This window comes from Artemia franciscana, chromosome 1, assembly GCF_032884065.1.
Source record: "Artemia franciscana chromosome 1, ASM3288406v1, whole genome shotgun sequence".
NCBI lineage: Eukaryota > Metazoa > Arthropoda > Branchiopoda > Anostraca > Artemiidae > Artemia > Artemia franciscana.
In genome coordinates, this window is record NC_088863.1 from 55,048,088 (window position 1) to 55,069,305 (window position 21,218).

The 21,218-nt window shown below is 35.5% G+C and overlaps 1 protein-coding gene across 7 annotated transcripts in view; it reads right to left on the reverse strand.

Moving 5' to 3' along the window:
- LOC136031439 (A disintegrin and metalloproteinase with thrombospondin motifs 9-like) overlaps window positions 1-21,218 on the reverse strand; it is a 364,806-nt gene that overhangs the window by 176,604 nt on the left and 166,984 nt on the right. For all 7 annotated transcript variants that reach the window (XR_010618512.1, XM_065711064.1, XM_065711037.1 and 4 more), the window contains one exon: window positions 4,908-5,101. Coding sequence is in view for 6 of the 7 variants with exons in the window: in XM_065711064.1 (XP_065567136.1) it covers window positions 4,908-5,101 (194 nt within the window). In the remaining variant the exon portion in view is untranslated. The remainder of the gene's footprint in view (window positions 1-4,907; window positions 5,102-21,218) is intronic.

The window sequence follows — 21,218 nt, forward strand, 5'->3', positions numbered from 1 at the left end:
TACATATCCATGATAGTTACGGGCAGTAGGATCTGCGAGAAAATTTGCCACAAAAAATTTAAATGCAATCCGTGCTGACTTTTCATTTAGACCTAAATGAGCATTCAAATTCACGAGACTTTCGTGAACTGGACATTCTTTCCTGACAGAATAATTCTCTTATCAATTGCATCTATTCAACATCGGCAATAAAACCAACTGAACAGAAAAATGATCCAGTTGTCCCTAATATCTTGTAAAGTTGAAGAAAGCTAGAAACTTATATTTTATTTCTGAAAAATCTTGAACAGTCTAACATGGTAAGCTGTCTTATCCTATATTTTATAAATAATATGTATGTGTGATTGCAGTTCCAAGTTGTTTCTGCACATTCATTATTAGATATTTCTATCATTTGAATTGTATTAGTCTGGATTATTAAACCACCCGTTTAATAATGGCAATAATAACGGAATAGGAAAACAGAATATGGACTGACCTGTAGTCTCCAATACCTACTTAAGCACATGAAAACTAACAATTTACATTTATGTATAATAGGTCTTCAACAATAAATGACATCTGATGAGAATGTTCTATGGTCAAGACAAAATGAATATCTGGTACACAAGGAGTTCCTCAAAGATAGCCTTCAAGTAATACGTTTTTTTTTTCTGAATGGTCGTTATTCGGTGTAATCTTCCGTCTAAATGCCAGGATTTAAACTGATATTCACACGGCTATTCTCACATACATGGATGACACCCGTTTAATAATGGCAGAAAAGATACTGAATAGACTCTAATACATAGTAAAGTAAATGAAAGCAAATAAACTATATTTTATTTATGAGATATCTGGATTATGAGATATTTTGTTTATCAGTTGCATATGCTAAACAATTTAAAAAATACCCACGGGTAAAATCATTGAGATACACTAAGCCGGTTAAGTGTCCTGGTGCAGTAATTGATGAACCACTTAACTTTAAAGAGCATAAAAGTAGTATTGTTACTAAATTGGCAATGAGTGTAGGTATCGTGAAAACGATAATGAATCTTATCGCAAATGATATAATTGACATTTATATTACTTTTTAACCCACCCAAATCAATTTTATTACAGTAATGTATAGTTTGCCAATATTTTTCTTATTTGAAAGGTTTACAGGTGTCGCAAAAGAAAGCTATTCTCAGAAATGACGGTTTCAAGTTGGTCAGGTAAAAATATTTACAGTTAAATAAGTCCAAAGTAACAAAGATATACATTTTAGGTAGTATCTCCATAGACAATTTAAGCAGAACCGTATCTCTGCTTTTAAAGACCATATCCCTGATTTTGAAGACACTCATGTCCCTGATTTTAAAGACATCCATATTCCTGGATTTCACAACAACCGGCAGGTGCATGTTACGTCGTAGGGAGTGTTTTCTAAGAGATTCGGGTGTCTGTTAAGTAATTGGGAAGGTTTATTTTGGTTGTTACATAATAGGAAGGGTTTAATGGGGTTTGTTAGAGTCCACCAGTCAAGCAGGGAAGTTGTTTACGACATTTTTCTTCAAGGCGCTTTTTCAAGGCTTTTCAAGACATCCCAAGAAGATTTTAAGACATTTCTCTTCAAGACTTTTTTCTTCGTGATTTCTTTTGTTTTTACGTAAAAACTAAACGTAGGGAAATTTTTCTTTATATTAAGGATGAAATATTCAGAAGTGAGTTGTTTCTTCAGGCCCCCGTACGGAATTCCCACTTGTAACTGACGAGGAGGACATAAACGTGGGAATTACCTTATGATAGTGCACACACGGGATGTTACATAAAACATTAAGAGATCTGATTTTCTTTCAATGCAATTCTCTCAGGGGACCTTTAAATTCTAAATATTTTTCCCCATTAGGATTAGAAAGGGCATTTCTATTCAATAGAATGGAGCCCTAGACAACAGGACCAGCAATCTTTTCCTATTGTTTTAATTCAGGAAATAGATTCTACGAAATAACATTGTCGACCCAAGGAGAAATCGCTGTACCACTTACTAGAATTATTAAGCTATTGATTCGTTAGGGTGTTAGGGTGGGAAGTGTTAAATGAATTTTTCGGTGGTGGGGTAACTCAAATCTAACACCCAGTCAACGAAATGAGGGATTTTCATAAAGACCCGTTATATATAATTCTGAATAAGGTTTAAGTTTATCTCTAATACCAAACCTCCCCCTATGGAATTGGTTGCTAGGTCAGCTAGATATATATTGTCACGGTGTTATGAATTGTTTGGACTAACATTTTCTAGAGTTTACAGTTTAGCTGAGAAGTGTTAAAACATTTTTTCGACTGAACAGGGAGTGAAATTTAACGCTCAGTCATAGAAATGACGTGTTTTTATTAAAAGCCCTCAAAAATACTTAATTTGGCTCAAATTTATGTATTACGAAATGATATGAAATTTGAAGAGGAAATATTATTCAAATTTTTGGATGTCGACTATTCTTTGATGAAAACAGTTGACAACTTGTTCTTTGAGTCTTGGTTCAAAGAAACGAGAAATTTCCATTAAAATCCCTCAAAAATATATTAAAGTTTCTTAAATTTACCTCTAACGAGGCTATGTGATATTGGAAGAGAATATATTATTCAAATGTGCGCTTGGCAACCCGGTGTGTATAGACATGGCTCTAAGAAACGTAGCATTATCATCAGAAGCTCTCATATATAGCTCTTAATAGGGCTTGAATTTACCTCTAATAAAAATCCACCCCTGTGTAAACAATTTCTAGTAATTGATTTTACCCTCTGCATCTCAATTATTGTAGTCATAGGAAACACTTAATCAATAGCTTAATCATTTTAGTAAGCGGAACAGGGATTTTTCCATGGGTCGAACAGGTTATTTCGTAGAATCTATTTCCTGAATCAAAATAATATTAATTTATTGCTGGTCCAGCTGTCTAGGGCTTCAACCCATTGGATGGAAATGCCATTTCTAATCCTAATATCTTTAGAATATAAAGGTTTCCTGAGAAAAACATATTGAAAGAAAATGAGATCTTTTAATGTTATATGTAACATCACATGTGTGTCTTGTCATTACGTAGCACCCACAGGCTTGTTATACTCAGTTAAAAGGAGGGATCCCCACGGGGGCTTGAAAACAAGTCACGTGTGAATAGGTCATCCTTAGCAAAAGTAAACTGTTCCCCTTTCACCATTGGATGGAATAGGTAATTGCCATTACCATTGTTACCCTATTACCATTGAAATCATCTAAAGAGCCATTGAAATCAACTAAAAAAATCATGAAGTAAAATAACTTGAAGAAAAAATTTATTAGAAATCGTTTTGGATATCTTGAAACTTCTTGAAAAAATGTCTTGAAGCAAAATATCTTAGAAAACGTCTTGGGATGTCTTGAAACGTCTTGAAAAAACATCTTGAAGAAAACTCCAATGAACGTTACTACATAACACCCCCAACCCTGTTACACAACATCCAAATTAAACCCTCCCTGTTACGTAAAGACCAAAGTAAACCCTCTCAATTACGTTATAGGTACCCGCATCTATTAGAAAACATTCTCTATGACGTAACATGCACCTGTTGGAATCCAGGATATGGGTGTCTTCAAAATCAGGGATATGGGTATCTTTAAAATCAGGTATATGGTTGTCTTTAAAAGTAGGGATAGCCTTTTATTTAAAGTGCCTGTGGGGATACTATTATTTTAACAAAAGTGTTTTTATGGTTTAGAATTTAGAGGTCTATTGGGTAGAATTCTAAGGGTAAGGTATGCCTACTTCGGGCCAAGATAAGACGAGATAAAAAAAAAACATCATAATCTTTTTAGTGTTCCATTAAAAGGTAATATTTTTTTACTTGGCAACTAGGGCGAAGAAGGGCTTGAAATTTAAGATTTGCCTGTGTTCAGGTTTGATATAATATCTCTTGCTTGTTGACAAAATCAATCCTGCCTGTGTTCATGTACAGGTTTGAATAATTTCATAGTGGTGAGAGTGGTTATTACCTATCAAGGTGTGAATCTAAACTGTATATCTAAAATCTATGAAGTCCTAGAGAATGTATTCGCACTAAAATGTGTCTCGCCAATAAAGTAAATTTTGATCATTCAACTTTCATCAAAATTGCGGGGAAAAAAACAAAAGAAATAACCAGCATTTAATTTTCACGTCATTATCTTCCACGGCTTTCAAACAAAAGACTTTCAGAGAGCGTGACATAATGAAAACTTGACAAATCCATCCTGCATACCCAAAGATGAGCTTTCCAATTTTCTATATTAAATTCAAGAATCTTATATATGTCTTCTATATGCAATAGTATTTCCAGAGGCGTATTCTATTTTTTTTTTGGGGGGGGGGGGGTATTTTTCCAGCTATGTTGATGAAGTCAGTGACCATAAAAGGGTAAACAACATCATTCAATCCATCCATCATTCATTAGACAATCCTTTTTGTACCTAAAGACAGAGGAAGCCGTACAGAATTAGCAGTCTGTACTACAAAATGCTAGTTTTGGACCAATAAAAAAGTAAAAATTGCAATAAAATTAAAGGAACTTAAAGCCCAGCGTAAAACCTTTCATTTACTGGTCACAAAGATACTGAATGGTACTGAATGACAACTCAGTTCCAAATATGATAGGTAAAAAAAAATAATAGCAGAAATCCCGTAGTTGAAATTTGATTATTGCTTTTGGTTATTAGCAAAAGAATCACTATTCAGTTGGTAAATTGTATCAGATACGACCAATTGCAACAATTACTAGTTGAAGCCAAGTCAGAGACCTGTGGTAGAGAAAATCATTTTAATACTACTGCGAGGTTTGGGTCTAATATCACAGTTTTTCACTCTTTCAGTAAAAGCAAAATATTTGTTTTTCCCGAAACCAAAGATAGAAACGGTATTCAAAATACGTACTCTTGCCAAGGGCCCCAGCCCCCATCAACGGGTTTGGTGTTCTTCATTGAATTACGAGACACACACTCTCCTTTGATACAATATTTTTTTTTATTTCCTCCACACTCAGTGCCATCTGCCCAGGGCATATGCTGAGTCCTGCAACCTTCTATTTCTCCTGCTGCAGTCGTACACCAAAGTCGCTTACATTCTGGCTAAAACATAATTGCATATCATTTCCAATAAAAATCATTACAGATCAACTAAGACAAAGTCAAAGTGTTGTTCTTTTTGGCCATCCTTCTATTGCCAAACTAAAAGCAAGTAGTCCCCAAATGGGGTGGAAAGAGGATATAAGAAAGGGTTTGATGAAAACGAAAATTACAGGAACTGCAATTTTACAACTCTATATATATATATATATATATATATATATATATATATATATATATATATATATATATATATCAAGATTTCTTCACGAAATTCTTGAAGATAGTGGTTAAAATAAACCTAAGTGAATTTTATATGACTAATAGTCATCATCAGGGAAATATTATACCAATACTAAAATAAAAATATAAAACCTAACTGACACTAAAACTCATCAAGCAGTTGTGGGAACGAACTGTTAAGGAGCGACCCGGCTCAATAGTAACCAAAACTCTAAAACATGAAATTTTGATATCAATAGCTACATCAAAAGAATTACATTTTATTGCTGATTTTAAATATATAAGTTTAATCAAGTTTAGTCCTACCCATCAAAAGTTACGAGCCTGAGAAAATTTGTAATTTTTTTAAATAGGGGGAAACAACCCCTAAAAGTCATAGAATCTTAACGAAAATCACACCATCAGATTCAGCGTATCTGAAAACCCTATGGTAGAAGTTTCAAGCTCCTATCTACACAAATGTGGAACTTTGTATTTTTTTGCCAGGAGGCCGATCACGGATGCCTGTTTATTTGTTTGTTTTTTGTTGTTTTTTTCCCAGGGATGATCGTATCGACGCAGTGGTCCTAGAATCCTGCCAGAGGGCTCATTCTAACGGAAATGAAAATTTCTAGTGCCATTTTAAGTTACCAAAAACAATGGAGGGCAACTAGGCCCCCTCCCACGCTAATTATTTTCCTAAAGTCACCAAATCAAAATTCTAAGATAGTCATTTTATTCAGTGTAGTCAAAAAACCTTATAACTATGTCTTCGGGGACGACTTACTCCCCCACAGTCCCCATGGGAGGGGCCATAAGTTACAAACTTTGACCAGTGCTTACATATAGTAATAGTTATTTGGAAGTGTACAGACGTTTTCAGGGGGATTTCTAGGTTGTGGGGGGTTGATTAGAGGAGGATATCTTGGGGGAAATTTCCTTGGAGGAATTTATCAGGGGGGGGGGAAAGAAAACTTGCATGAACGGAGTGCAAGATTTTCTAGCATTATTAAAAAAAAATGAAAAAATAAATATGAAAAAGTTTTTTCAACTGAAAGTAAGGAGAATCATTAAAACTTAAAACGAACAGAAATTATTACGCATATGAAGGGCTCACCTCCTCCTAATACCTCGCTCTTTACGCTAAAGTATTTTTAGTAATTTCGACTATTTATTCTACGGCTTTTGTGATTCAGGGGTCATTCTTAATGAATTGGGACAAAATTTAAGCTTTAGTGTAAAGAACGAGGTATTGACGAGGGGATGAACGCCTTCATGTATGTAATAAAATTGTGAGAATACAAAAGTTCGTTACGTAAGCTAATTTATAAGTTACGTATATCATTTACTAATAAAAACATTCGTAAAAAATTAAAAGTTCTGGCTGCCTTTTTAAGTAACCAAAAATTCGGAGTGCAACTAGGCTTCCTCCCCTGCTCTTTCTTCTAACAATCATTCGATCAAAACTATGAGAAAGCCATTTGGCCAAAAAAATAAATATACAAATTTCGTTTTAATTATTCCTCTGCGGAGAGCCAAAATCAAAACATGCATTGATTCAAAAACGTTCAGAAATTAAATTAAAAAAAAATTGACGGAAAGTAAGGAGCGACATTAAAACTTAAAATGAACAGAAACTACTTCGTATAAGAAAGAGGCTGCTTCCTCATCAACGCCCCGCTCTTTACGGTAAAGTATTTTTTACTGTTTTAAAAAGTAGAGTTAAGAGAAAGAGTCAAACTTTAGCGTAAAGAGGTGGCCACAAGAGGGGGCCACATAAGTAAAGAACTCTCCCCAAGGAGGGCAGGAGACTGTAAAAAATAATTTCAGCAAAAATGGTTCTATCCTGTACATCTAACCTTACGAGAGGAATAAGCCTCTCCCCCCAACATGGCAAATCTAGCCGTGTATACACTCGTCAGTGAGAAGAAACCGAAAATGGGTATGCAGTGTTTCTATTAGCAACTTGAAACAGTTCAAATTTATCCATTTACCACTTAATAGACGTCAAAGCTGTATCCAGGGGGTTAAAGTTTTTGCCCCCCCCCCCTGATCAAAAGTCCTGGATACGCTTTTCCTAGATGCAATGCTTTTTTAATGGTATTAAGTAGCAATTATAATAACTTTAACTAGCTAATAATGTAGCAGTTAACGATGAAAATTTTCATTTTGGTAATAGTTTTGTTTCCCTTTCCTTTTTATTAGCCATCTTGACCAATTACTTTCAATTAAATAAATCGTAAAGTAAAATACAACACGAATCATAAAATTCACAATTTGCAAACTATGCAAATCAATAATCTGGAACGGGATGTAATAGGGACAGAATAGGGATGAATAGGACAGAAGCTTTTCTGAAGTTATAATTCTTGCTTCTCCCTCGTCAATACATTTAAAAATAACTGTCTCTTTTAGCCCTCTCTAATCTTTCTTTAAAATTCCGACTATAAAAGGTGGTCCCCGGTAGGGGAGGGATTATCAATATTTTTCTTGAAAAAATACCTTTTTTCGTATTTTCATTGACAAATTTTTAAAAAGTGACAAATTTGGTTCCCCTTGATTTTGAAAAATACATCCGCCTCCTCTTAGTTTTCTTGAATTGACGCCATTGGCTACAGGCAGTGAAAGTTATAGTTGATACTGGGGTCTTACTTATGTTATAAAGAGTTGGAGCTTACTTGTTTATTTGTTAGTTGTCACAAAATTAAAGGATCATGTCTTGTCTCCATTACTGAGACAGCAATCAGAACCTTCCAAATTTTTTAGTTGCAAATGAATGTCCAATTATTTTTGGATCGGTTCAAAATTTTCACTTTTCGCTTTCTTTTACTGTTTATTGAAATTAATCTACTGGTGTAATAAAGATTCTACAAGGTTTTTCAAATTAAATTTTGCTTGTACTTCGACTATATTTCAACAAAGCCTAGTATATTCATTTTTAGGCTTTTTAATAAGTCTTAAAATACTAATTTTTTAAATTATATTTTTGGAATGAAGAAACAGATGAAATTACGGATTTCATCTACAAGCTACCCAAGACAGTTTATTTCTCGCCTTCGCCCCTGTCGTCTTGTGCTGGACGTAGATGCGAAATTGTGTAATTCTAGCATGTCCATCCTGGGCTTTTGATGTGCAAAACCGATGAAAACTGTTTCACACTTGTAGTTGCTAGGTCGTATCTAATAAAAGAATAACAGATAGTGGTATCTTAATAGCAATATTATACTTGTCACGTCGAGCTTAGTGGAGGTCCATCTTTAACTCAAAATCAAATTTTTGGCAGAAGACAGTCAACATATTTTAACAGGCATTCGTTGTTTATGGTAGGAATTAAAGAATCGTGTCAAAAAAGCTTTGTCTACTTTTCCCACGTTCCAGGATTCTTTGATGAAGTTATGGCTTACGTGTTTCATCGCTTACTGATTAACGAAACGCATTTTTCAAGTTTATTTCAAGAATAAAAACAAACTTTGTCCTAGTCTAATCAAAACTCATTTCGGTTAGAAACAAAAAGTTATGTTCGATCTAGGGACGAAAAAATTACCCAAAGCCAAAAGAAAAAATTTTGTGTGGAATTTATGTACTATTCTCGGAGAACAAAAACAAATTTACAAACAGCAAATGCGAAAAAGCTTGAACACATTTTGTTTTGTCACAAGAAAGAGAATCCAATTAAAAAGTTAATCCGATATATCTCGGAAGATTGTTTTTTTGTTTATTCCAATGAGTATTGGAGTCTCATAAAGAGTGGAAAACTGGTGCTAGTGTCGAAGAAAAATAACTGACAGTGTTACCCGCTGCTTGATGTCTTCGTTTGACGCTAAACTGCTGTATGCGGATTCTTCGTGATATAGAGGAGCATAAAAAGAAGATTTCTGTCCCTAGTAGACTTACAAGCTTAATTAGGTCCATCTTAGTTTTGACAAGATTTTTCAAGATGCTAAATTTCAGCTGTGTGCTCACAAACTGGGGTCGGGGGGGGGGGGTGTAATTGTTCCCTGCCCCATAGTAAAATTTGTCCCCAACTCATATCAAGTCAACCATGATCGTTCTTACTACTTTACTCAAGGGGTTGTGGAATTTTCCAATATTCTCTAACGGCAGAATAAATCCACAACTGCTTATGGAAATTTTTCGTTGTTGTAGTTTTTGTTGAACCTTCTATGGCATACCCAAAGAGGGAATCAGTTCAAGACCTATTGCCGCCCGGACAAAAGTGGCCACTTTAAATGATGGAAAACTGTTATGGTTCTTGGCTTTGGTTATACTACTACTAACAACTCACAGCAGCACCATGCCACCTGAGGCCAACATAGCTACGCACGCTCCTCCTCCATCCTAATTTATTCAAAGCCTACCTCTTTAGAGCCTTCTAAGAAGTTTCCATATCCTTTGAAGCTTTCTTTATGACATCCTCCCACCCCAGACGAGGATGACACACTTTCCGTTTAGCCCTAGACGAGCGGGCAAAATGGACAATATTTGGAAATCTGTCATCCTTCATCCACAAAACTTTCCCTAACCATCTCAAGCTTTCTTTCATTATAGTCCTAGAAAGCGGGACTCAACCCCACTTTTCTTACAGCCTACTTTTTGAAATACGATCAGTCAGCCTGGTACACTGAACAATCCGTAGGCAATTTCTCCGAAAAACATCTAGTAAATCTTTGTCCGCTTTTCGGAACGCACATAGTCATATTTGACCACTGTCATCACTGTTTCCTTCAAATATTCTAATCTTGGTTTGCAGACTTTTCTTCCTATTCCTTCAAAAAAAAATTTAATTGTGAAAAAACACCCAAAGCCTTGACTATTCTTCTTTTAACATCTTCACTGCTCCCACCGTCTTTACTAATAATACTACCAAGGTGCGTGGAGATGCTCAGCTGATCAATTTTTTTTTTTACCCAACGTCACCTTTTCATCTTCACTTATTCTTAGCCTTAGTCTCCTTAACATTAATTTCCAAACCTACTCTAGGACCCTGAACTGGCAAAACTACTAAATCTCTTCATCTAGGATGCTTACATTCTCAGCACTCCCATTGCCTTTCCTGTGCTCCTTAGGACGAAGTCCATCAAAATGATCCATATAAAGGGGATAGAACACATCCTTGCTTAAATCCTAACTAGATGCTAGCATAACATTTTTCTATAATGGTTATGGTTAATTATGGTTATGGAGAATGATTCTGTCTTTAAATTTTTTCTTCACTCATACACTTCTTACACAAGAAATTTAAAAGGTCTGGTAGGCTAAAACTTCAAAACTTCAAAACATCAAAATTTTTGAAAATTAAATTTTAAGCAGGTTTAACTTCGTTTCCGTACACACACGCTTTAATTTTCGTGTTTTAATCTGAGCACTTACTACATAAAAACTCAAAAACAGCTGTCATTTTATCGAAGAATCAGCGAAACGGCTGGAAATAGGTGTTAAAATAAATTGAATTACCCCGTTTAACGACTACTAGATATATATCCAGTCTTGAGGCTCTTTTTTCTTACTAAGTAAAGGGTCTCCCTATGGGAATTCTTCTATTAGATCTACTAGAAAATATATACGGCATGAGGACTGGGCGTTCAAATTGTATTTTAAATCCTATTTTTCGGGGATATCTTATGAACGATATGGCGAAGATGAGCTCAAAGGTTTTCTAGCAATCTTTTATACTTACAATACAAGCCTGCAATTCGCTCTAGAGACGAGAATTAAATATAAAAATCAGTTTTTATTCATTTGAAAGTAAGGAGCAACATTAAAACTTAAAACGAACGCAAATGATTCCGTATATGAGAGGCACTGTCCCATCCTCAATCGCTTGCTCTCTGCACTAAAGTTTTTTAGTAATTTAGAAACGTTTCCTATTCCAATGAAACGGTTCTTCTATTTGAGAAGTTAAGAAAAAAAAATTCAGAGTTTAGCGTCAAGAGCCAGAGATTGAGAAAAGAGCAGCACCCTCATATACGAAATAATTTCTGCTCGTTTTAAGTTTTAATGTTCATCCTTACTTTCAGTTGAAAGAACCTGTTTTGCAAATATCTGATTGTTTTTCAAATAATGCCAGAAAATCTGCTTCCTCCTTCCATTGGATCCCTCCTTCCCAAGGTAGATTGCTCTATACGAAATTCCTAAAGTGAAAAATTACTTCCCCCTCTTCTTGGAAAATTTTGCCCAGACAATTCCATCATCGCTGAATGTTCCACCCAGAAAAATTCCTGCAGAACATTTCCTGGAAATTTCTGCTTTCTTTCATTTATAAAAAAAAACGAAAAACTTCAAACAAAAACTTTCCCCAATGGAAAGTTCGTTCCGCGTAAAACTACCTCATGAAGAATGGCTCCAACAAAAAACACCCCGATAGAAAATACATACCCTGAGAAACCTCTCCCACGGGGGAATCCTCCCAGACAATACCTTCACCACAGAAAATTTCCCCAGACAATTGTGTCAGAGCATCGTCACATTTAAAATTGTACCGCCAAGTAGACAGTAAGACAAATAAAAACTATTCCATAAATGAATGGAAACTAGAAAACTCCCCTATTTAAAATTCCCCCTGAGAAATTCCCTCTCGGAAACTTTTCTCAACGTGGAAAGGTCTCCTCGTAACCCTCCTTAACTTTAAAAGTTACGGGCTAAGGGCAAGCAGTATAATTTCCGTTGAAACTATTGACCCTTGTTTTAAAAAAAAACCTTTTCTAAGACTGTATACAAACGCCGAGAGGGGGATGGAGTTTTTTTTTGTGAAATTGAGAGTGAATCACTATTATGCTGTGATTCACCTTTTTTATCTTACTGATGCACGCACCGGTATTTCAAAGTTTGGCGAAGACTTTACTATTCAATTTGTGTGCCGGACACAGTGTTCGAACTAAAGCCAAAATGTTAAAGAAATATCTGTGTATGTCAGCTAGTTCTTTTAATATAACCAACAAAACTGCAATGGATTTTTCATAATGATAGTCAATAGATTGCTAGGTTAATAATGTATTTCATTCACTGACTATTCGGTAAAGTTATTCACTGGCTGAAATGTATCCTATCTGTTCTCTTAATTTTTCATTCTTATTTCTCTATTCTGTACATATGAAAAACTATGTTCTAATGCTATCACCCGATCCAATAAGTAATTGTTATGCTGCTAAAAAGCATGATTTTGCAAAAATATAAAAAACATGGATGCTCAATACATAATATTTTATGAAACACTAGCTGTTGGGGTGGCGCTTCGCGCCACCCCAACACCAGGTTGGGGGGGGGGGGGGGGCGCTTCGCGCCCCCCCGCGCGCGTAAGTCGTTACACGCCATATTAGTTACGCGCCATAGTAGTTGTGTCCCTGTGTCCCACCTGTGAATATAGATAGATTTATATAAGTGTTTCAAACTACGTAAAAATTGCGAATATATAACATTTTTGGCTTTCCCACTACTGGGAGCTTTCCGTTTCCAATTGCCAGCAATTGATCTGAAAATTTTTGACCAGAGTCATCGTTTTGCAATCGGACACGCATATTTGTAGTTAATTTTAATATTTTTACGTGTGCCCATAAATTAGAATTTTTCAGGCAAGCATTCATTTCGTCTGCAGGAGTTAAACTACGTAAAAATTGCGAATATACAACATTCTTGGCTTTCCCATTGTCTGTGCATATACAAAGCCGTATGTACTAAAAATGACGTCATATACAAACGCTCTTTTTACAAACAAACAAACATGCATACACACAACTCGTTTTTATATAGATAGATAGATAGATAGATACAATACAAATTAACTGCGTAAAACTTGCGAATATACAACATTCTTCGCTGTCCAATTGTCGCTGCATATAAATAGATTGTCAGGTTTACCGACCCTCGAACATGCAACGTACAATTGTCCATGGGAAAAACAATCAGTATTAAGATCTATACCACATTTTTCTAATGATTGACCTTGAGCTTTGTTAATTGTGATTGCTAATGCTAATCGAATCGGGAATTGCAATCTTTCAAATTGAAAAGGCAGATCCGTTGGAATCATGGGAATGCGAGGAATAAGAACAGCCTCACCCTCAAAAGGCCTTGTCAAGATTGTGGCCTCTATTAGGTTTTCCATTGTTTTTTTACGGCAAGTCGCGTGCCATTGCAAAGCTTTGGTGGGTTTATATCTCTTAAAAGTATTATTGGTACGCCTATTTTTAGTTGTAACACGTGTGGTGGAAACCCTGAAAGATCTATGGAATTTAAAAATTCAGATGGATAATTAACCGCTTCATTTGGTTCCAAAACTGTGTCGACTGACTTGTAAAGGACTGCCTGGTCTCGAATCTTGGTCAAAACAATATTGTTGATTTCGTGGAGGTCTATATTTTTGGGTGCGAGAATCGCTCTTTCACTTGGCCATTTATTATTTTTATAATTTTTTAGAATATTCGGAAATACTTTTTCAATCAATTCATTTTTGGACGTCACTAAATTACAGAAATCAGCAGGTAGTTGTATACGTCCTGAAATTGAGTCTATCGTATCATAAATGTCTTTTTGTTCCGACGTTAACTTGGAAATGTTATTTTGTACATACGACAATAGATCACTCGTACTGTAACTTTGTTCACGATCCAATTCTACACATGTCGAAACAGCAGCGATACGGTTAGGTGAAGGCATTCCCAAATCCTGAAGAGGTTTGTTTTCCATACGTACGCACAACTCTTCTATAATAACTAAAGTGTAGTTATAAATTTCTGATGTAAAATCAAAAGTCATATCTGACGTCTCTAACTGTTTTCAATGGAGTATATCGTCGGACATTTTTGACTTATATTTTTCCCATAACTCTGTAGGAGCTGATGGAGAGCAAGTTGTTAAAATGATGCCAAACAATGCACGAATTTGACTTGGGGTTGACGTTTCGCACGCGTCATTGATGCAGTTATCCCAGTGTTGGTCATTCTCCAATAAATTCAGAGCTTGGCATGCACTACGGTTAGTGTCATGTATAGTACCGTTTACAGTTCTCAAATACTCAATGGATGTCGGACCGGGTACATTCACCAAAAGCAGGCGTAGAAAGAAGCATTCATGTTGATTGGGGTGAACGGTGTAGAGTCTTCCTATCGTGGTATCTTTGAAGATGGTAGGTTGGCCGTCGACTGACTTACCCTGTTTTCGACGTTCAAATACTTTATTTTTAGTATTCCACGTGTAATACGAAGGCACTTCAGTATACACCAGTTTTTTTACAAAAGAATCATTTTTGCAAAGCGAAAAGAAAGCGGTTAACTTTGTATCCGGTGGATTCAGGGCTCTTTGTTGCCCGTTGGTTTCCGAGAAATAAACACGTTGACCATTCTGTAAATGTACCGCTAAGTGAACAACAGCTGGACTACGTTCATGTATCGGAAATGAAAGAATTCGCCAAACAGCTTCATTACTGCTTATGTATCTTCCAGCCTGATATTGTACGATTTCGTCGAAATCTTTGATTTCGGGCTGCAAGCCAAAAACTGCCATGTCACTGCCTTTGTTGACGTATTTACATATGTATTTGATTGCCTTTACGGAGTTACAGTATTCAACGTTTATGTGTGCATTAAATGTTTTTGATAATAATGGGGAATATGGAACAACCCACTGGTTATCTACTTCGATGGTGGTACCATTGCCATTGTAGGTTCTTCAGTCATTTTACAATTAGAAATTTCTCTTTCAACGGTCTTCTTACAATTAAAAATTTGTCTTTGAACGATATTCTTAAATACCTGTGTCCTGGTCATCATTTATATTCCCTGTGTCCCGGTCGTCATTTGTGTCCCGGTATCCCAGTCTGTAATTTCTCTTTGAGTGTCCCGGTCGTTATTTATATTCCCTCTGTCCCGGCCGTCATTAGTGTCCCGGTCTGTAATTTCTCTTTGAGTGTTTTTTCTTTTTAGTATTTTTTAGTTTTTTACATTTTTTTCTTTTTTCAGTTTTCTTTTTCTTCTTTATTTTTCAGCTTCACTATGAAATACATATCGCCGAACCTTTGTTTTTTTAACTAAAATCTGGTAGGCATTGATGACCTTATCCAAGTCAAATTCCCAAACCCAATCATCATCGCTATCATTTTCAGTTTTGATATGTTTTGACTCTCGCTGTCCATGTGGATCTTCATCTAACTGCGCGGTTTTGCGTTCTTTAGCCTCAAGCCTGTTTCCTTGCTGTCTTTCTTTTCTTTACGCTTTCTTTTCTGACTTTCTCTATCAGCAGCAAGTTTTTTGGCATAGACTCTTTGAGCATCTTCATCGGCTTTTGCCATTGTAAGTTCATCAGTCATTTTAAACTTAAACATTAATAGATTTCTACGTGAACATATATGTCTTAAATATCTTTAATGACATCACCGTTATAGCAAAAATGACGACAACTAACTTCATGACGTCAGTCGACACAGAAATATGACGTCACCTGACAGACAGACACACAGACAGACAACTTATTTTTATATATATAGAAGATATATTCAATTTTTAGGCTGAAGAAAATAAGATGTCATAAATAGAGTACAGAAGCGAGTTTTTATGGCACTTGGTATTAACCAAGTGACATATAGCAGTCGCCAATTCTGTCGGTCTGTCGGTCTGTCGGTCTGTCTGTCCCGGTTTTGCTACTTTAGGCACTTCCAGGTAAGCTAGGACGATGAAATTAGGCAAGTGTATCAGGGACCGCACCAGATTAAATTAGAAATAGTCTTTTTCCCGATTTGACCATCTGGGGGGGAGTGGGGGTCCGGTTAATTCGCAAAAAATAGAAAAAATGAAGTATTTTTAACTTGTCAGCGGGTATTTGGATCTTAATGAAATTTCATGTTTGGAATGATATTGTGTCTTAGAGCTCTTATTTTAAATCCCGACCGGATCTGATGACATTGGGGGGAGTCGGAGGGGGAAAACCTAAAGTCCCGGTTTTGCTACTTTAGGCACTTCCAGGTAAGCTAGAACGATGAAATTTGGCAAGCGTATCAGGGACCGGGCCAGATTAAATTAGAAATAGTCGTTTTCCCGATTTGACCATCTGGGGGGGGGGAGTAGGGGCCGGTTAATTCGGAAAAATAGAAAAAATGAAGTATTTTTAACTTATGAGCGGGTGATTGGATCTTAATGAAATTTGATGTTTGGAATGATATTGTGTCTCAGAGCTCTTATTTTAAATCCCGACTGGGTCTGATGACATTGGGGGGAGTTGGAGGGGGGAAACCTAAAATCTTGGAAAACACTTAGAGTAGAGGGATCGGGATGAAACTTGATGGGAAAAATAAGCGCAAGTCCTAGATACATGATTGACATAATCGGAACTTATTTGTTCTCTTTGGGGTAGTTGGGGGGGGGGGGAGTAAGTCTTAAAAATTAGAAAAATGAGGTATTTTCAACTTGCGAACGGGTGATCGGATCTCAATGAAATTTGATGTTTAGAAGGATATCGTGTCTTAGAGCTCTTATTTTAAATCCCGACCAGATCTTGTGATGGGGGCGGGGAGTTGGGAGGGGGAACCTAAAACTTGGAAAACACTTAGAGTGGAGGGATCGGGATGAAACATGGTGGGAAAAATAAACACAAGTCCTAGATAGATGATTGACATAAACGGAACGGATCCGCTCTCTTTTGGGTAGTTGGGGGGGGGGGGTTAATTCTGAAAAATTAGAAAAAATGAGGTATTTTTAACTTACGAACGGGTGATTGGATCTCCATGAAATTTGATTTTTAGAAGGATATCGTGGCTCAAAGCTCTTATTTTAAATCCTGACCGGATCTGGTGACATTGGGGGAAGTTTGGGGTGGGGAGACCTAAAATGATGGGAAACGCTTAGATCGGAGGGATTGGGATGAAACTTGGTTGGAAAAATAAGCAAAAGTCTTGCATACGTAATTTACATAATTGGAACGGATCCGCTCAATTGCGGGGGGGGGGGGGTAATTCTGAAAAATAAGAAAAATAACGTATTTTTAACTTACGAAGGAGTGATCGGATCTTCATGAAACTTCATATTTAGAAGGACCTCGTAACTCTGATATCTTATTTTAAATCTCAACCGGATCAAACGTAATTGGGGGGGGGGGGGGGCAGTTGGGGGGACCGGAAATCTTAGAAAATACTTAAAGCGGTGAGATCAGGATGAAACTGGATGGGAAGAATAGAAACCTGTCTAAGATACGTGACTGACATAACTGGACCGGATCTGCTCTCTTTGGTGGAATTGGGAGGGGGGAGGTAATTTTGAAAATTGAGGTATTTTTAACTTACGAAAGTGTGACCAGATCTTAATGAAATTTGATATTTAGAAGGATCTTGTGCTATAAAGTTTAACTTTAGGTTCTGACCTTCTCACAAGTGCCAAATGAGCTCTTGGCTCTTGGCTCTTCCGACCTCGTACCATATGAGCTCTCGGCTCTTCCGACCTCGTCCAAATGAGCTCTTGGCTCTTCCGACCTCGTACCATATGAGCTCTCGGCTCTTCCGACCTCGTTACAAGTGCCATATGAGCTCTTAGCTCTTGTTTTTTTAGTGTATAGCATTATTTTGCCTGATGAGGAAACAGGGGCACCAATCTCGAAAAAAAAACATTCTACCCCTAACGTATTACCATCCCTAAATATCAATCTATTGTTTTGACAATGTATTTGTCTTTTTCGAGATTTTGCTTGCTCAGTGATTTCTAATAATTCATTTTAAGGCATTTTTCTTGCTCACTCTAATTTTTTATGGAATTTCCAATTTTTATATTAACTTTTTGTGATCAAAATTTAAAGAAATTACCTTGACAGCACTCCAAAAGAAGAATTTTTTTAGTACTATCCCATAATAAGCTAGATGATTTGTCTAAAAATAAAGATAAAGGGAAATTTTTTATGCTTTTTGTAGATTTTTGTTAGGTTAAAAGTTTTGGAAGATTTGCCTCATCATTTTTTTGGAGCAGTAGGAACACTGTCTACAATTTTTGTCATGACCTTTACGTTTTCATAAATACAACTCAAACTATTAGCTCTAATTGGTGACAAAATTTGGGTTGTTTTGCGCCAAAATGCTATCCTTCAATAGTTAAATAGAATATTTTTAAAGTAAACAACATGAGTCAATGTGACATTCAGGTTCAAAAGTAAAACCCAAATAATGATAAGACCATAAGCATAACTATCCTTAATAGTGGCTGTTTTTGTGATCATCTATTTGTGCAGATGCAGAGAACTAGGTTATTTACCAGCTCATAAGGAGCGGGAAGAACGGCAGGCTCCTTCTCTTGGAACGTAAATGACCTCGTGCAGTTTTGAGCTATCCTAATGAAAAATTCATTACCGTATGAAAATCTATCACCTCTGTTTACTGTTTTATATTGGAAGATAAACAACCAGTGAACCTTATGGTTTTTAGTTGTTTAATCATTTTTAGTTGTATAATTTGTATTACTAGTTGATAGCCTAGTGGAGGTTCTATTTCTATAAACAGGTTAATATCAGATTTTGACTAGTTTAAGATTGGACCATTAAAACAATTTTTGAACTTATCTGCAAAATAACATCATCTTTCTAAAAATTTAAAGGACACATACAAGATCTTGCATAATTTCTTTTTTTATAGTCTGCTTAGAGGATAAAATATTCCAAAAACCAAGAACTTTTGTTTTTAAGCAACCCTAACATGCACACAAAGCGAACAATAAAAACAACAAGAAAAAAGAACTAGTAAGAAAAGGGCATAGACCCAACTTTTTGAAGTTACCATTGTAATAACAACAATAATATCAAAATAATATTATCAAATAAATTAACACACCATGTGAATGTTACACAATACTTCAATTTGAAAAAAAAAAAAAATAGGCAAAAGAACTAAAAAGTTTTGAGCTCTACTTAAGCAAAATCCTGTTCAACAACTTGAGAAAAAAAAAACACAACACTGATTTTGGCCTCACCTAATAATTAGCATTCAATATGTAAAGGCTTTGTAATCGAAACGATGATAGATAACTATTATTAAAATTCATGGAACATTTTTTTAAAACAAGTTTTAATTCAAGACATGTATTTACTCCATTTATGACAGCCTACAGTCATTCTATAGATTCTCTAAATAAGGCAATTTTTAGGGATGTTGTTTATTAAAAATCAAACCATGCATGCGTAGAGGAGAGGGTGTGCAAGTGGTTCCGTCTGGCAGTCCATCGGATTATTACTCTAAAGAACAAACGGCTGTTTTTTGCCAATGGGTTCATCTAGGGTCATTTTCTACCGGAGATCCACTATTTCCAAAAAAATTTCTTCTTCTATTTTAAATGAAGTTCTTGGGGTAGTATCAAAGCTTCGTCTATGTTGCCACATTGATTAGTCAAAATAAATAGGCAAACCTAATCAACTAAACTTGACAACAATTTTGTCCTTGAAAATCAAAATATTTATAAAGCTTTGATGCAATAAAATAACTAAACTTCCAAAAGAACCCTCTTATCCTATTTAGTGCCCCATATATTCTTCGCCCCATTATCTTTTATCTTTTATCTGGTGCCCTATATATCTTTTACTGATTATTCAATCACTTTTTTTTTTACTTTACACTCAATATGACCAAAAATTGCATAACTGCATATGGAGGTCTTTCTAATTTACAATAAGATTTACAATTTTCCTAAGATTTTGTACAATAAGATTTACAATTTTCCCAAGATAGTGACGAATACAACGATTTCTTTATACCTGAATAAAACATTCAATCAAATATAGATTTCAACTGTCTTGCGAAAAGAATCCCCTATTGTTCTTGTTGTTGCTGAATTTTTTCCTAGTTTTTGATATAATTATCTAATATGATATAAAATACCTATTTGATATGATATAACTAACTTTTCTCATATAGTTTTAACTATTTGTTCCCAGTTAACCAACTCAGGCAATCAGATTTAACTTCAACTATCCTTGGTACTTTGATTATCTAAATACTTTAGATGAATATCTTATACAAGACTTAAATGTCTCGTGTTACAAATCAAGGAAGAGTTTTCCTTGGTATTTATAAAGAATACTTTCATACAAGATTGTAATTACTTTTACTGTTAAGCCAATAGCGATGAAAATATCCCCTCTTAACATTCATCTTTACAATTACCCATTGGTCATAATATAGTCTACAAAATAAGCAGTCGACGTCGCAAGAATGCACATAAGCCACTCCCTTCGTTTCAGGATATATGGGCCCTAAAACAATGTTGTCATTGTGAGCTACTACGAGGCTCAATTTACTGTAAAGGTCTAAGATCTAAGCATAAAAAAGGAATATTATCCAAAGATAAAAAGTCGTATTTTTAGCGACCTCTTTGGAAATACAGAGCTTTTAAGCTAGAAGAAAATAGAATAAAAATAATTGATACGTGCAAAAAAACATGTAAGACTTTTGCAAGTCAATTTTCCAATAACGATTTTATAGCTACTATAGTTTTCATTTTTATTTATATTTTTTATAGTAATATCCATAAAATTTTGCCATTGTCTTCAACGGAAAGGCTAGCAGCATTTAAAACCGATAATTCTAATCATGAAAGCCATAAATACGCCAACCAATCAAAGAATGGTAGAACCAGACTAAAAACCGGCTTCAAAAAGAGACTTTTAAACAAGAGTACCATTTTTCATTTTCAAGAAAAGCGGCTTTTCTTGGAGCAAAAAAAAAGGTTTATTTTATGAGTTCTACCTCTTTCTCTGTGTTTCTCTGAAGCTAACTGATTGTGTTGTGAGAGCAACACTTTGGTTTTGTTGTGTTTTTTTTGTTTTTTTTTGTTCTTACCAGTCCAATTTCAGCTTATTCCAAGAAAGTGGTAAGGGTCTAACCTCTGGGGTTCTAGTGTGTGTGTTGCAACGAATAAAACAACATTATCGGAAATATATGTTT